Source organism: Chiloscyllium plagiosum, chromosome 43 (genome assembly GCF_004010195.1).
Source record: "Chiloscyllium plagiosum isolate BGI_BamShark_2017 chromosome 43, ASM401019v2, whole genome shotgun sequence".
Lineage (NCBI taxonomy): Eukaryota > Metazoa > Chordata > Chondrichthyes > Orectolobiformes > Hemiscylliidae > Chiloscyllium > Chiloscyllium plagiosum.
The window spans coordinates 9,148,460-9,166,137 of NC_057752.1; the positions used below are offsets into that span (position 1 = coordinate 9,148,460).

At 41.2% G+C, this 17,678-nt stretch overlaps 1 protein-coding gene across 6 annotated transcripts in view; it reads left to right on the forward strand.

The window, feature by feature from the left end:
* LOC122543358 overlaps window positions 1-13,726 on the forward strand; it is a 39,520-nt gene extending 25,794 nt beyond the window's left edge. For 4 of the 6 annotated variants that reach the window (XM_043681960.1, XM_043681962.1, XM_043681964.1 and 1 more), the window contains 2 exons: window positions 7,521-7,634; window positions 13,454-13,726. In XM_043681960.1, coding sequence (XP_043537895.1) covers window positions 7,521-7,634; window positions 13,454-13,610 — 271 coding nt within the window. In that variant the 3' untranslated portion in view covers window positions 13,611-13,726. Of the gene's footprint in view, window positions 1-2,928; window positions 3,013-7,520; window positions 7,635-13,453 lie in introns of those variants that run through there. The other 2 variants (XM_043681965.1, XM_043681963.1) reach the window with 2 other exon arrangements.
* Window positions 13,727-17,678: the final 3,952 nt, after the last annotated feature.

The following is a 17,678-nucleotide window of genomic DNA, read 5'->3' on the forward strand; positions in this document are numbered from 1 at the left end:
ACTGAAGTCCATATAGATCACATCTACTACTCTGCCCTCATCAATCCTCTTTGTTACTTCCTGGAAGGTCAACTCTTCTTATCCTCTTATGCTGCTTGACCTGCTGTGCTTTTTCCAGCTTCACTCTTTATCCACTCTGACTCTCCACCATCTGTAACTCTCACTATCTCCAAGAGTCTGTGGAATTCTCTACCACAGAAAGTGGTTGATGGCAAAACATTAAATATTTTCAAGAGGAAGTTAGATGCAATTCTTAGGGCTAAAGGAATCAAAGGGTATGGATAAAAATGGAAACAGGGTACTGAGTTGGATTAGATTAGATTAGATTACTTACAGTGTGGAAACAGGCCCTTCGGCCCAACAAGTCCACACCGCCCCGCCGAAGCGCAACCCACCCATACCCCTACATTTACCCCTAACACTACGGGCAATTTAGCATGGCCAATTCACCTGACCTGCACATCTTTTGGATTGTGGGAGGAAACCGGAGCACCCGGAGGAAACCCACGCAGACACGGGGAGAACGTGCAAACTCCACACAGTCAGTCACCTGAGGCGGGAATTGAACCCGGATCTCTGGCGCTGTGAGGCAGCAGTGCTAACCACTGTGCCACCGTGCCGCCCACGGTGTTCAACCATGATCATATTGAATGGCAGAGCAGGCTTGAAGGGCTGAATGGCCTACTCCTATTTCCTCTTTTTCTATACAGGTGTCTTGTGATAGTGATGTGCTAATATGACCTGCAACATTTATTAACCATATTCCTCAGTACTTGGTGTAGTAATACATTATTTAACATAGTTTGTTGGAAATGCCTGATTTGGTCGTGCAATGATAAAGGCTGCTACTAACTGGTCTTATTATTTAAGCACCCAAAATCATAAAATATCAGTTATCCGAGATTAACCCCCCCCCCCCCCCACCCACCCACAACAAAAGCAGTTGCCTTTATTTGGAATGCATAATCATCACTAACAAAGATGTTAGAAAATCAGCCTTTAAATTATAGGAAATTCTAACTTGTTATATTGGGTGTTGTGTCCGTGGAGCAGAGGAAGCTGAAGAGGAACATGATTGAGATGTATAAAATTATGAGGGCTATAGATAGGGGAGACGGGAAGTAACTTTTCCCAATGGTGGAGGAATCAATGAGCAGGGAGCATAGATTGAAGCTAATGGTGGGAGGTCCAGAGGGTAGTGGGAATCTGGATTAAAATATTTAAGTGCTTGTTTTTGACTGGCACATATCCAGTGGGCCAAAAGACCTTTTTCAGTGCTGTAGATCTCCCTGTATCCACGTGGATAGGCAGGAAAGTGAAGTTGAGGTAGTGGATTAGCATGATCTTATTGAAAGGCAGGATAGGTTCAAAGAGCCAACGGGCTTAAACTGACTCCTATTTCTTATATACACACAATGAATAAATATACACAATACTTCGGACAGAATGGATTTTCCAAATTCCACATTTTGCCTCCACTGTGCTCAGTTTTGTCACATACCTCTACTTACGCCTATATATCATTAAAAGCTTCAAGTAATTTTACTGACACACATGGGATATTTTATGTAAATCAGAAATTACTGGGTGTTTAATTTGTCATAAGTGTGGCTTTTTATGTTTAAATAAGAGACAAGTGGTTTGTTAGTCCATACTGACAATGTCAGTTTTTTAACCATGAAAGTATCCACATAAAGTCTTCTGGCCTGTATGGGGGATGGATGGTACCAATTAATCAAAAATGGTGGTTGACAGAGAGTTATGCTTCCTGATGCCATCCAGCATACTTGTAGCATGAACCTTCAAAGAATTAAATATAAAAGAAGATGCAGGCACTCGGGGTGTAAAGAACAGTATTCTTTTTATTTCTAATCTTCAACAGTATATTAAAGCATAAATTAAAGTGCAAGATAATGAGACATAGGAGCAGAACTAGGCCATTCAGCCCTTCGAGATCATTCCGCCATTCAATGAGATCACGCCTGATGTGATCATTTTCAACTCCACTTTCCTGCCTTATCCCCATAACAATTAATTCCTTTCATGATTTCAAATCTGTCTCACTCAGCCTTGAATATACTTAACGATGCAGCTTCAACAGTCTTTTGCGGCAAAGAATTCCACAGATTCACTACCCTTTGAGATAAGAAAATTCCTCCTCATCTCTTCTCCTCCTCCTCTGGACTGCCTCCAATGCTCGTATATCTTTCCTTAGTTAGGGGATCAAAACTGTTCACTGTGATATTCCAGCTGTGATCTGACCAGCCTGATATATTTTTAGCAAGACTTCACAACTTTTTATATTCCAATCCTTTTGAAATAAAGGCCAACATTCCATTTGCCTTCCCTATTACCCACTGAACTTGGATGCCAGCTTTTTATGATTCATCCACTCAAATCCCTCTGTCCTGCTGAACCCTGCAGTCTTTCCCCATTTAAATAATATTGAACTCTATTTTTCCTGCCAAAGTGCATAATCTCAATCTTTCCATATTATATTCCATCTGCTAAGTTTTTATTTAATCACTTAACCTATTATATTCCTCTGTAGACTCCCTGTGTCATCCTCACTACTTATCTTGCCACCTATTTTTGTGTCAGCTGCAAACTTGATGATAATATGTTCACTTCCACCATCCAAGTCAAGAATATATACTGTATATATTTCCAGGTATTCAAGAACAACTAGTCCTCAGATTCTCTTTCAACTGTTTCCAAAGATGTAGAAGGCATAGGAGATTAGTCCTGCATGCTTTATTGAATAAATATCAATTTGCTTTCTGCCTTTTTTGCATGCAAGTAGTGTGCAGAATGTGAAATGGCACAACCTCTTGTGCAGAATCAAGTCTGCAAATTTAATCGCAATATGAAAAGCTGAAGTCACATTAACCTGTTTTCTCCTCTTCACTGAAAACTTCTTCTTCTCAGCCTCCTTTGGCTTTTGAGGACTTACAAAACTCACCATAACTGCTGTATTAGGCGAAAGTGAGGACTGCTGATGCTGGAGATCAGAATCAAGATTAGAATGGTGCTGGAGAAGTACAGCAGGTCAGGCAGCATCCGAGGAGCAGGAAAATCAATGTTTCGGGCAGGAGCCCTTCATCAGGATGGGCTATTGTATTGTTAACAGTACATGTCACTTCAGAGTCCTTGTTAGCTCCTCCATTACTTTAATCTATCTCACTTTTGCGAAGTTTGTCAATTGGATGTGTAGGAAGAGTATCATTTACCATTCCCATATTTTCCGAAAATGCATTTGTTCTACATCTTAAATCCTTCAAAATCCTCTTCATCTGGAGACCCTTCTGAAAATATAACAGTGTGTAACAATTTTCCTAAGCCTTACTCAGTGTTGCACATTTCATTCCAAGCACAGGCCACATTTAATTGCTTCAATGCTACATACAGATTTGAAGTTCTATATTGTGCCTACATGATTGATAAACTTCCTCATGAAATGTCTTATATAATAATATTTCATTTTTTCTGGATGACACCCTGTTAGGTTAAATCAATAGTTAACTTTGGGAGACAGGAAACTGGTAAAAATGTTGCCTTTCCCAAACTCAGATTCATGAGAATGAGCTCTACAACTGCTTCACTATCTTCAGGCTTGTCAATTTTTAAAAAATACTCTTTCACTGCAGGTGTAAAAACACGATAAAATCATTCTTGAAAAACATCTTTGTCCATCCATGCATTACCCTGGACATTGTAAATTACAGGTAACTGCAACACCTTTAAATTACTTCAGACACTGAATTTTCCAACCACCAAAAGTCTTACTTTAAGTGAGCCTGCAGCATTTGCACTCAGCTGTACTGTAAATACCTTTGTCTGTTTAAAACCAGTAGAACCAGATTCACTTGCACCAGCCAGAGTAGAGTCTGGCAAACATGCCAACATAAACCAGTTTTGTCTGTATTGTAAATTTTATGAAGGGAAATATTATGTTCTGAAATTAATTTGTTTAAAAAAAATCAAAGTATTTCTCTGCAGCATTTAATTGGCCAATTTTATTCACCAGATAGAGCTAACCTTCTAATTCTGTAACAAAGTTTAAAACATGAAAGCAGTAATTAGAAAATACATATGGTTTAGTCAATTTAATATTCTCATTAATTTTTTTTTGCCCTTTCAATGAGTATTGTGTAAGAGAAAAAAATGGGGTGTGGGGACTCTGAATATTTCAATAAAACTATGAAATACTGTCTGGGCTCATGAAGTTAGAGAGCATCTTTTATTTGATTCAGAACTGTCAAAACACTTCAGCAATTATTCTCCTTGGCCCTAATATCATATATCATGGCTGAGCCAACAGTATATTTAAAGGAGTTGGTTAGCTCATGTGGTTGGAGGGTCAGGGGTTTGCAATGCAGAGTGACGCCAACAGAGGGATTTAATTCCCGTACTGGCTGAGGTCATTATGAAGAGTCCACCTTCTTGACTTTACTGAGATGTAGTGGCCCTCAACTTAAACTCGCCACCAGTCGTCCCTCTTTGAGAGAGCTCAACTATGGTGACTTTACCTTGAAATTCTTTAATCAAAGCTTTCTGATTCTTGCCCTTTTCACCACATCCACAGATGTCAATTTTCTACTTAGTGTCAACGCTTTTGCACTTCTCACTCTGGCTTTTCTCTGGTTAATGGATTTATAATAGCAAGATTGGGTTTATAACTCATGTATTGGAAACATAAAGAATGTCAATGGTGGCTATGAATATGGACTGCCAGCACCTCTCACAGAAGCTTGTCCAGCCATATCAAGGAGACTTAGGAGGTCAGCTTGATCAAATGGATCAATCACCTGAAAAATGGCAGATGAAGTTCAATCAGGATAACTGCGAGATGTTGCATTTTGGTACAATAAGCAGAGGTAAGGCTTCTACAATTAATGGTAAGGCCTTGGATAGTGTTGTATAACAGAGAGACCTAAGGGTGCAGGTACATAATTCTTTGAAGGTTGCGTCACATAGAGGCAGGGTGGTTAAAAAGACATTTGGCACACTTGCCTTCATTGCTTAGTCTTTTAAGTGTAGGAGTTGGGATGTCATGTTGAGGTTGTACAGGACATTAGTGAGGCCTCTTCTGGAGTACGTGTCCAGTTCAGGTCACCCAGTTACAGGAAGGATATTATCAAGCTGGAGGGGATTCAGAAGAGATTTACCAGGATGTTGCCGGGTATGGAAGATTTGAGTCATATGGAAAGGTTGGATAGGCTGAGATTTTTTTCACTGTAGTGTAGGAGGTTGAGAGACGATCTGATAGAAGTTTATAAAATAATTAGAGGTATAGGTAGAATTAATGGTGCTTGTCTTTTCCCTGGAATGGGGGAATTTAAAGCCAATTGGCACATTTTTAAAGTGAGAGGAGAGAGATTTAAAAAAGACATGAGGGGCAAATGTTTTACACAGAGGGTTGTTCATGTGTGGGATGACCTTCCTGAGGAAGTGGTGAATGTGGGTACAATTACAATGTTTAAGAGACATTTGGATAGATACATGAATAGGAAAAGTTTGGAGGGATAGGGGCCAGGGGCAGGTGGGTGGGACTAGATTAGTTTGGGATTGTAATCTTCATGGACTGGTTGGATTGAAGGGTCTGTTTCCATGCTGTATGACTATGACTCTGGTCCTGGATAACCTGAATGGCTTCCAATTGCTAAAATGAAATAGGGAAATACAGAAATTCTGGTTAGTAGAGAATTGTGGTTGGTGTAGTGCCAGACAACAAGAAGTTTACACTATGCAGCTGCATGTATCAGCAATGCTGTACCCAGGTTCCAGTTATTCGAGAGGACTGCTGTTGTGTGCAGCAGGTACAAGCTGAGATTCTAACAATCATTCTACAATAAAGCTGATTTTCAAAAGGCACTGGGAAATCTTGAGAAGAAGCTGCCTTGAAGTCAGTTAACAGTGACAATGGGCTAGTGAAAACATCTGAAGCAATTTGCCTCATACGTACACACATAATTTATTTACAGAATATTACAAAAATAGATTCTGGACCGTTTTTATACGAAATTTACAACTCATACTCTTAAACACAATGAAACTAAAATGCATCAATGCTGAGGAGAGGCCGAGGCATCAAAAACAATAGCCTTATTAGTTCTACTTAAGTGTCTGGTTCCAAAAGGAGAAAGTCATCCTTGTCTCACAGCACAATGGTTACTTTGCATAGGTCAGAATACAGGACACAGTTTCAGGAAAGATAAAACAACAAAAAAAATCACATCAGGGCCGCTGGATTCAGTATTATTCTGAACTACTCTAAAAGGTAAAGTTGCCACAGTCCTGCTCTCTTATTAGAGAAAGACAACTGGAGATGGTTTAACCTAAGGGTCTCTTGTGCCTCAGGCAAGGGAGATGGATGAGAAGTAGAGTCCTTCATGGTAACCTCAGCCACTGTGGAAATTGAACCCATACTGTTGGCATCACTCTGTATCACAAACCAGCTGTCCAGTTAACTAAGCTAACCAACGCCTTCTCCATTATTATTCAGCACTAAAAACATAGAAAGCCCATTACTTCTCTCTGTGTGCAATTTTGGGATGCACATAGGCAGCTTTGTTGGAGGACAGAGAATTCAGTGGGTTGTAGGGAAGAGGTTATAGAGCTCAGGAGGGATGAGGCCCTGCGAGGAGTTGAACATATGGATTTGAGGTGTTCCTGGACTGGAATCCAATAATTTGGCAAGGACAGGGATGCTGGTGTAGAGGGTGGAGCAAATTAGAATATGGGGAGCAGAGCTTTGGATGAGCTCAAGTTTCAGGAGGCAATCAGGAGAACATTGGAACAGTTGATTCTGAAAGTAGCAATGATATGGATGAGGGTTTCAGCAGCAGATGTGCTAAGGCAAGGGTAGAGATGGGCAATGTGACAGGAGGTGGAAGTAGGTGGTCAGAGAGGATAAAGGGGTGAAAGCTCAGCTCCAGGTTAAATTCAGCAGCTAGAGTGTGAACAATCAGATTCAGCCTCAGACTGTGGGCTACAGAATCACGAAATATCTGTCAATTCCCGGAATCCAACTATACAGCTAAGGACAGTGGCTCTCCACAGTTACAAAATCTGACTTGTTCACTCCAAATCTGGATCACTGGCCACACAGATTGATTATCAACCAGTAAATCCTCTATTATACCGATGGCAGCAGTAAGTAAATGTGGGAGAGTCCCCTGACCAGCTGTGCCTGTTGTGAAATGGGGTACCTCACGCTATAACCTCCTGTGACAGGCTAGTGAGCTGTTCCAGGAAGAACCAACAGATGTTTTGCCTGTCTCTAGCCTCTCTGGGTATAGAAGGGGTAAAAAAGGATTAAAAAAAGTTGTGTGAAACAGCTCACATTATGCTTTCCCATCATAATACAACATCAAATTTGGTTGCCACCTCAATGTTTTAACAGACAAGTGAAACATTGGGAAAAATTCCAGGGTCCAGGCTTCAGCCGACTCTTGCTGCTACTTTTTAAGTTCTTACAATTGCTGTTTGGTTAAATATTAAATGTTGCACTCCATTAGGAACTCCCAAATGTTTTCCACAAATATTGTTGATGGGAGTTTTCCAATTGCCAAGAAGAACTCTGCTATCCCAGCTTCATTTCCAGAGACTCCGAAATTAATGACAGTGGACAGGTAAGACGTCCATTTTGTTGCTTGTTTTCTTGTTCAGTCTTTCTTGGATCCATTTCTTCATCTCATGGTCTAAAGGAACTAAGAGTGTTAATGAACTCCTAGGCTTATCCAGACAGCAGCTTGCAGTGCTAGAGTTCTGATATTCCAGAGTTTTACTTTCCCTTTATCCTGCTTCAACCAGCCACATCAAGTTTTGAGCATGGCAGTAGTCTGAAGGAATATAGATTAGGTAGCCCAGGGCAATGTGTATGGCAATGGTCTGAAGGATGTACATGGCACTAAGTGTCTTTTGCTTAGGTTAGCACATACAAAACTATGAGCAGAATTTTAACTGGCCACAGGAGATAAGAAAAGAGGTGTGAGGGATTGAAAATGAGGTGGCTTGGCATTGGGAAAATTACCTGATTTTTCTTTTTGTGTCCTTATCAATTTCCTTTGTTTTGTATCAATTTTCTCTCTTCCTCTACAACAATCAGTGATGCCAGCAGAATTAGTTATATCAATTGAGATTAAGTATTTGCAAGTGAAGGGCATTTATTGGATGGTTATTTGAGCACACTAGGAGGGTTTGTAGGAGGCCACCTGGTTAAGGCGATGGATTAGAAATCTGTCGGGGTTTCTCCACAAACATTTGAGTTCTACTGATTACAGTTCGATGCGTTGCTGTTTTACCCTCTTGTGGTGCATTGGTAATGTCCCTACCTCTGAACCAGGTAGCTAGGTTCAAGTCCTACCTGCTGCAGAGGTGTGAAAGAACATCTCTGAAAAGGTTGATTAGAAAAATAGTTTTTTTGAATACATTTAAGCCCTTAATGGGCTTTTCATGTAAATTAATCAATTGGAGAACACGGATGATTTGCTGGTGGTGGTTAATAGGTGAAAAAAATACTGTGAGTGATTTGGTGATAGGGAAAAAAAAATGTTTGAGCACATATGGCTTATTGGATGTGTCTGCATTTGGCATGGTTTATTAGGGGCTCTTGTGTTTGTTATGGACCAGACCAAACCCCCTCAAAATATGTTAAGAATATAGTCTAGATGCTAACCTTTTCTTATTTTAAAGGTAAGTGTAAGGCGTTGTGTTCCAGATGCAATCCAATTGGTCAAACCACTCGACTTTAAGCAAATGCACTTCTTTTTATACGACTGTTAAAATACAGACAAAATAAAAATAAAAGAATTGGCATAACTGTAACTCCATCGAAATGCTTAATCAAATAATATGTGTATTAACTATTACTAATTAAATGTTCCAGTATAGTAACATCCCATAAACACACCCTTGGCAAAGGCAAATTCAGTAAAACAGATTCTCTCACATGCAATTCCAGCAACAGGAAGAGAACCCCAGCTTATTGCTGTAACAGAGACACCAGCAACTGCAGAAAGCTAAAAACTAAAACTCCTGGCTCTGTGGGAGCTTGACCTCACACATTAAGGCAGTTTCTATTGTTCCAACTTTAAAACAAAAACCAAGGCCTCACAAATTGTTTATTGACTTTGAGCAGACTACTTGGTATCTCTGTCTCAACCTTTTGTTATATAAAAAAAATTAGGACAAAATACTCCTTTTAAAGCCATAGTGTTGTCACATGCTGCAGTGGTAATATCTCTACCCCTAAACCAGAAGGTGTGGGTTAAAGTCCCACTTGCTCCAGGGAATGTGTAATTACATCTCTGAACAGGCTGATTAGAGAATATCTTGAGTGAATATCAAGAGACACTTGCTGACACAGGAATAGAGTGGAGTCAGGAGATAGTAAGGACTGCAGATGCTGGAGATCTGAGTCGAGAGTGAGGTGCTGAAAAAGCCCAGCAAGTCAGGCAGCATCCGAGGAGCAGGAGGATCAACGTTTCGGGCAAGAGCCATTCATCAGGAATGAGCATTTCTCATCTTGATGAAGGCCCCTTGCCCAAAACGTCAATTCTCCTGCTCCTCAGATGCTGCCTGACCTGCTGTGTTTCCAGCAACACGCTCTCGATTGGAGTCAGGAGATATATACCAGCAATGTTTTACTCTGAGTACATCTTTCCAGAAGGCTGGCTCTTGGTTCTTTCTTCACCAGCTGGCTATGAGCAGTATAGCTCCCACAGCAATCTTCTAATGCCTCACACAAGTAGCTTGGTGAATGAAGCCAAGATATTGGGAAAGGTATATTTGTAAAACACTTGAGGAAAGCCTGCACTTGAGCTTTACACCTCATTTACAAGTATTTGGACAAGTAGGTGGTGTCTGCCATGATTTCACAGATAGTGGTCCTGTGGTAAGACCCAGGAATTGGCAAGCTGGAGTAGCACTGGATGATTGGAGGGAGGCAAATGTTGCTTCTCTGTTCAAGAAAGGGAATAGGGAAATCCCTGGGAATTACAGATCAGTCAGTCTTACGTCTGTGGTAAGCTAAGTACCGGAAAGGATTCTGAGAGATAGGATTTATGACTATTTAGAAAAACATAGTTTGATTAAAGATAGCTCTGTGGGGGGCAGGTCATGCCTCACAGGCCTTATTGAGTTCTTTGAGGATCTGACGAGACAAATTGACGATGTGGATGTGATGTATATGGATTCCAGTAAGGCATTTGATAAAGTTCCCCACAGTAGGCTCATTCAGAAGTTTAGGTGGTATGGGATTCAGGGAAATTTGGCTGTCTGGATACAGAATTGGCTGTCCGAAAGAAGACAGCGAGTGATAGTCAATGGAAAGTATTCTGCCTGGAGGTTGTTGACCAGTGGTGTCCCTCAGGGATCTGTTCTTGGGCCTCTGCTCTTTGTAGTTTTTATAACTGACTTGGATGAAGAAGTAGAAGGGTGGGTTAGTAAGTGTGTCGATGACACAAAGGTTGTTGGTGTCGTAGATAGTGTCAAGGGCTGTTGCAGGTGACAACAAGACATTGACAGGTTGCAGAGGTGATATGAGAAGTGGCAGATGGGGTTCAACATGGAAAACTGCAAATTGATATATTTTGGAAGATTGAATTTGATTGCTGAATACTGTACAGGGTTAAAGGCAGGATTGTTGGCAGTGTGGAGTAACAGCAGGATCTTGGGGTCCACGTACATAGATCCCTCAAAGTTGCCACCCAGGTCGATAGGGATGTTAAGAAGGCATGTGGTGTTTTGGCCTTCATTAACAGGGGGATTCAGTTTAAGAGCTGTGAGGTTTTGCTGCAGTTCTATAAAACCCTGGTTAGACCACACTTGGAATATTGTGTCCAGTTTGCCTCATTGTAGGAAGGATGTAGATGATTTAGAGAGGGTGCAGAGGAGATTTACCAGGATGCTGCCTGGATTGGAGGGCATGTCTTATGAAGAGAGGTTGAGTGAGCTAGGGCTTTTTATACTAGAGAGAAGAAGGAAGAGAGGTGATTTGATCGCGGTGTACAAGGTAATGGGAGGCATAGATAGAGTAGATAGCAGAGACTTTTCCCCAGGGCAGAAATGGCTGTCACAAGGGGTCATAATTTTAAGGTGATTGGAGGAAGGTTTCAGGGAGATGCCAGAAGTAGGTTCTTTATGCAGAGAGTGGTGGGTGTGTGGAATGCACTGCCAGCAGTGGTGGTAGTCAAGTCAGAGACATTAGAGACATTTAAGCGACTGCTGGATAAGCACATGGACGGCAGTAAATTGAGGGGTGTGTAGGTTAAGTTGATCTCTATCAAGATAAATGCTCGGCACAATATCGTGGGCCAAAGGCCCTGTACTGTGCTATACTGTTCTATGCTCTATGGAGTAGTGGTATGGGGACAGGGGTGACTGCAACAACCATAGAGCATGGGGGTCATTTTGGCATCTTGTGGTTCCACAGAAATGTTGAATCAAATAGTTTTTTGGCAATCATTTTTAGACTGCAGCAACTGTTTAAGAATTCTGAGTGAACTTCAAAATGGCAAGGTACACCTAAATGTGTATGTCTCCCCTACCTGCTCCCCATTTCTGACAGATATTTATATGCCTTAACCGTCAGTGTCGCAGCCATATATTTATGGAGGAGATGAAAATGCTCTTGAAAGGAAGGTAACTGTCTTGATCTGAAAGTATTTCAATCATTAGCCCTTTAAAATTGAAAAGGGGGTGTAGCTGTCAATGAAAATGGAAAAAGAAATCTGTATCGCTTTGATTTACAGGCCAAGAGGTGTAGAAGCTATACTAATAGTTTCAATGGTTGTTTGTTAACATTTCCTAAGGATCCTTTATGAATGCTTAGCTGATTTCTATAATTACAAATGTATCAGCAAGAGGATTCTAACTTTGATCGACAGATTTTAGAGTTGTATTTGATGTGGGGTTGTCGTTATGAGATTAGACAATTGAGATTTTAAAAAAGTTTTGAATGGGTTTTCATGTAAGAAAATACTTTTTAACTATCAAGTCAGTAAATTGAGAGCTATATTAAACTTTTCGAACTTCATCCTCAAATGGCTCCTAAAGTGTGCTCATGGTACTGACTGGGTGAATTGGCATGGGGGTATAAAGGGGTGTGGGTGAGATGAGTATCCATGGTTCTGTAAAGAGTCATGGAGGGCAGGTGTGAGAACTAGCTGATATGAAGGTATAAAGGGCTATAGATGTATGTTGGGGGGGATTGCCATGGTAAGGGAATTTAAGGAACTGTGGGGTGTGGGGTGGAGGTCTTGGAGAATATGAGTTTGCGTGGAAGGTACAAGCGGCCATGGAGGCACTTCAAAGAAGGTTCACTAGAATGATTGCTGGTATGAAGGGATTGTCTTAAACAGGTTGGGACTCTACTCACTGGAATTTAGAAGAATGAGAGGTGATCTCATTGAGATATATAGGATTCTTAAAGGATGTGACAGGGTAAATGCTGAGAGGATGTTTCCCCTCATGGGAGAGTCTAGGACCAGAGGGGCATAGCCTCAAAATAAGGGGACTCTAATTTAAGACTGAGATGAGGAGGAATTTCTTCTCTTGGAGGGTTGTGTGTCTTTGGAGCTTGCCACAGAGAGCTGTTGGGGCAGGGTTCTTGAGTATATTTAAGGCTGATATACATAGATTCTTGATCATTCGGGGAATGAAGAGTTATGGCGAAATGCAGAAAAGTGGATATGAGGAATATCGGATCAGCCGTGATCCTACTGAAGGGCAGAGCAGTCTCGAGGGGTCGAATGGCCTACTCCTGTTCCAATTTCTCATGGTCTATTGCCTTATGATATAAGCAGTGGAGAGAGGGTGTGGGCATGTAAGGGGTGAGGCTCTATAGAGGGCCTAAAATAGACCCAGAGAAGCTTCTAGAGCCTTCTATTGAGTCCACCTTAGCACTTGGCTGGCTTCGTGACCACTTGCATTCTGCTACCAGAGTCTGTGTCCCTGACTTTATTGCAACAGACATAAAGATTGATTCATTTCCAGTGTTGTTAGCCATACCATCTTTGTTGCAACAATCTGGGCCTAATGCTCTCATTTACACATGGGAGGAGCTAATAGCCGATTTTAGGCAGTTGCCAGGGTTCCATAAAATTAGCACGACCAAGCAGGTCTTTCAGGTGCTATTGGGATGCAGGAAGTTGTTGCATCCATTTTATGTCCATAAACCCGGCGCACAAGGTCCAATTTACCCTCTGACCTTGAGTGGACTAATTGGCAATGGGGAAATAGGGTTAGTAATCTCAACACCTCTTTAACCTTCTGAGTGTCAGTTTGGTGCAGTATCATATGTAGTGGTGTGATCACCAACTAAGTCATCACGGATCTCTTCATTTTGTAACTGGAACCACTTCAATATCCTTAAAAATGTATAAATACTCAATTATTTTTCTCCAGTAGTTTTGCATAAATGTGTTTCATAAATATTTTACTTTACCAGAAAGAATTCTTTCAGAGAGATGTTGACAAAAACGCAGATAAGTATTGTTGGAGAAAGCTTGCAGACACCAATGAAGAGACTTTCCATTCCATCTGAATCACAAGTTTTCAGTCAAAAATGTGACCTTAATCCTTGCTACATCTACAAACAAGTTTAATTTCTTTCAGCAGAGGTAAAGAGTTTGTTGCAATAACAGTTGTTGTGCCTCCCAAATGCTGTACTTCACATTCCATTTTTGTTTTTGTAACTCTTTTTTTGCTTCAATAAAATATAAACAACACTTACAGATTTTGATCCTTTACTTCAGCACTTTCCTTGAACTGGAGGCAGGGACAGTTTTCAGTTTTGTCTTTGTGATGACTAGTGGGTACAAGCATCTGCTGTACCAAAGCCTGAATTTGACACGATCCTTATGATTGAGCCTGTTTTGCAATCTTTCCAGATTTTCAAATGTTACTTTAGTGTTTTTTTGTTTCTAATTTTTCTGCTTATCTCAGAAAAGGATGTCATTCCTGGGTGACCGAAGCCTTTAGTCACCCACTGCAATCATTCTGCATTTTCAGCTGTTTTACACAGTTCCAATAATGTGCAGCAGTCTCAACGCCAGGCTCTCATCCTGCACCAAGACCCATAGTGATACTGTATATGTAATCCTCTTAAAGCTGAATCATGAATAGTTGGGTTTGGGTGTATGACCTCCGAGGAAGTGGGTTGAAATACTAGCAGGCAAGCAGTACTGATTGTAATAGTCCACAGCCATTCCTGCTTCCAGTACGTTCATGTGGTCATCGTTGGGTTGATGAAGTTAGTGAAGAAAATACACCCTCTCCCTCTCTCCCTATTTCAACCCTCACCTTTGGTGGTCTGTATTGCCCTTGATGGGTCGAAAAGTGTGGCACTGGAAAAACGCACTTCACACGTAAATTAATCAATTGGAAAACAGGGATGATTTACTGGTGGTGGTCATTAGATGAAAAAATACCATGGGTGATTAGTTGATAGGAAAAAACTGTTCAGTTGTGTGTAAGAGCACTTCTGGACATAACAGAAAGCACACAGGGAGTGTCTTGTGGCGCAGTGCTAGTGTCCATACTTCCGGGCAAGGAGGCCTGTATTCAAGTCCCAAATGCTCCAGGGGGGGTTGTCACATGTCTGGACAGGTTGATTAACAAAAAAAATTCTATAACCTTGGGGCTCTTGTGGTGCAGTGGTAGTGATCCTACCTCTGGAACAAAAGTCCTGAGTTCAACTCCCATCTGCTTTCACAGGTGTCTGATAACATGTCTGAACAAGCTGATTAGGAAATATGTGGAGCTGTGGTTAGTAGGAGAGCTCTTGTAGTGCAGTGGTAGAGTTCTTATCTCTGGACCAGAAGGTCTGGGTTCAAATCCAACCAGTCCTGGTTTGTTGTAACACAGGTTGCTTAAAAAAATTTATAAAGTGAGTGAGGATACACTAATTCAACTGGGCAATAAACATAATATAAGTGAGTCAATAGCAGCTCTTGTGGCACAGGTTGACTAAAAATAACATAGTAGACTGAACTAAAATACCCAAGTTCTACTGGGAATATCCTGAGGGAATCTCTTGAATAGCCGCTGTAATACAAAAAAAACATAGTGCAATAGTAGTTTCATGACCTCTGGGCCAGAAGGCTGATGTTCAAATCCCACTTACTCTAGAAGTATGTCATAACATCTCTGAACAGGTTGATTAGAAAATATCTAAAGTGAGTAAGCGTCCCTTTAAATGGCTGTTATGTTTTAATTAAAAATCATACAACACCAGGTTATAATCCAACAGGTTTAATTGGAAACACACTAGCTTTCGGAGCGTCACTCTTTCATCAGGTGGTTGTGGAGGGCACAATCGTCAGACACAGAATTTATAGCAAAAGTTGACAGTGTGATGTAACTGAAATTATACATTGAATAATACCTTAATTGTTTGTTGAGGCTTTCATCTGTTAGAATACTATGATAGTTTCACTTCTTTCATGTGTAAATCACAAAAGCTTTTTTTAAAAGTTGCATTCTCCGGTTAACTGTAACAATGAGTGTTAGCTAGACAATATGTTGAAGGTGTTAGCCCCCTGTGTTCTCTGTCTTTGCCATAATGTTTAGACTGATTGTAAACTAAAAAGTGAGATAACAGAGTTTTACATGAATTCAAGTAGTTTTTGAGCAAAGTACAATGTAACTCTGCAAGTCCAAATTCACTCCACAAACGTATATGTATATGTGTGCGTGTGTGTGCGTGTGTTTGGGGGTTGTGAGTGAGAGAGAGAGTGTATATGTGTGCGTATGTGAGTGTAGAGTGTCTTAAGTCTGTGAGGGGGTGCATGTGTGAGTGTGGGAGTGTGTGTGTCTGTAGGAGTGTGTGTGTGTCTGGGGTGGGGGGTTGTGAGTGTCTGTGAGAGAGAGTGTATATGTGTGTGCGTGAGTGTAAAGTGGTCTAAGTCTCTGAGAGGATGCATGTGTGAGTGTGGGAGTGTGTGTGTCTGTAAGGGTGTGTGTGAGTGTCTGCGTGCGTGTCTGTACATGTGTGTCCGTGTGTATGTGTGTATAGGAGTGCCTGTGTGTGTATGTAGGAGTGTCTTGTGTGTGTGTAGTGCAATGGTAGTCACCTGTGATGTGACATGAATCCAAGGTCCCAGTTGAGGCCCTCCCTATGGGTAGGGAACTTAGCTGTCAGCCTCTGCTTGGCCACTTTTCTCTGCTGCCTGTCCCGAAGTCCGCCTTGGAGGATGGTCACCCAAAGGTCCAAGGTCGAATGTCCTGGACCACTGAAGTGTTCCCCAACTGGAAGGAACACTCCTGTCTGTTGATTGTTGTGCAGTGCCCATTCATCCATTGCCATAGCCTCTGCTCGGTTTCCCCAGTGTACCATGCCTCCGGGCATCCTTGCCTGCAACGTATAAAATAGACAACGTTGGCTGAGTCACATGAGTAACTGCCACGTACATGCTGGGAGGTGTCCCCACATGTAATGGTGGTATCTATGTCCACACTCTGACACATCTTGCAGCGCCTACCATGACAGGGTTGTATGGAGTTGTCCTGAAAGCCAGGCAACTTGCTACGAACAATAATCTGTTTGAGGTTTGGCGGTTGTTTGAAAGCAAGCAGTGGAGGTGTGGGGAAGGTCAATAAAGGTTTTGTGATTTACACATGAAAGAAGTGAAACTATCATAGTATTCTAACAGATGAAAGCCTCAACAAACAATTAAGGTATTATTCAATGTATAATTTCAGTTACATTACACTGTAAACTTTTGCTATAAATTCTGTGTCTGACAACTGTACCCTCCACAACCACCTAATGAAGGAGCGTCGCTCCAAAAGCTAGTGTGTTTCTAATTAAACCTATTGGACTATAACCTGGTGTTGTGTGATTTTTAACTTTGTGCACCCCAGTCCAACACTGACATCTCCAAATCATGTTTTAATTAGATTTGATTTGTTTTAACTGTTACTTAAAATAATGTAAAGTTAGTTAGTGGTTAGGAGGCAAAGGTCTGAAATGCTGCATCTTGTTAATAAACCTACAAAAAAGAGAAATATCCATGTCTCCCTTTGTACTTCATTATCTGGCATGGATACATTTAACACAGCAGCAGAAAATGGTTGTGTAAAAGTGAAGATTAGAAACTGCGTTTGTTTCAAGGTAGAAGTCCATAATTGGAGTTTCTTTTGAAAATGACTGAAACCAGGGTATGGTTTCTCACCATTGTTTTCTGAATATGAACCTTTTGACAAATGGAAAAGTGAAGTAGCTGTGTGAACACTGGTCATGACCCTATCAAAGATAAAAAAAAAAGGAGTGGCCTAGGACCTGTCATAGAGTGAAAGAGTCAAAGAGATGTACAACACAGAAACAGACCCTTCGGTCCAACTCATCCATGACGACCAGATATCCCAACCCAATCTAGTCCCACCTGCTCGCACCTGGCCCATATCAGTCCAAACCCTTCCTATTCATACACCCATCCAAATGTCTCTTAAATGTACATGTACATTTGTACATTTGTACACGCAATTATACCAGCCTCCACCACTTCTTCTGGCAGCTCATTCCACACACGTACCACCCTCTGCGTGAAAAAGTTGCCACTTAGATCTCTTTTATATCTTTCCCCTCTCACCCTAAACCTATGCCCTCTAGTTCTGGACTCCCCGATCCCAGGGAAAAGACTTTGTCTGTTTATCCTATCCATGCCCCTCAT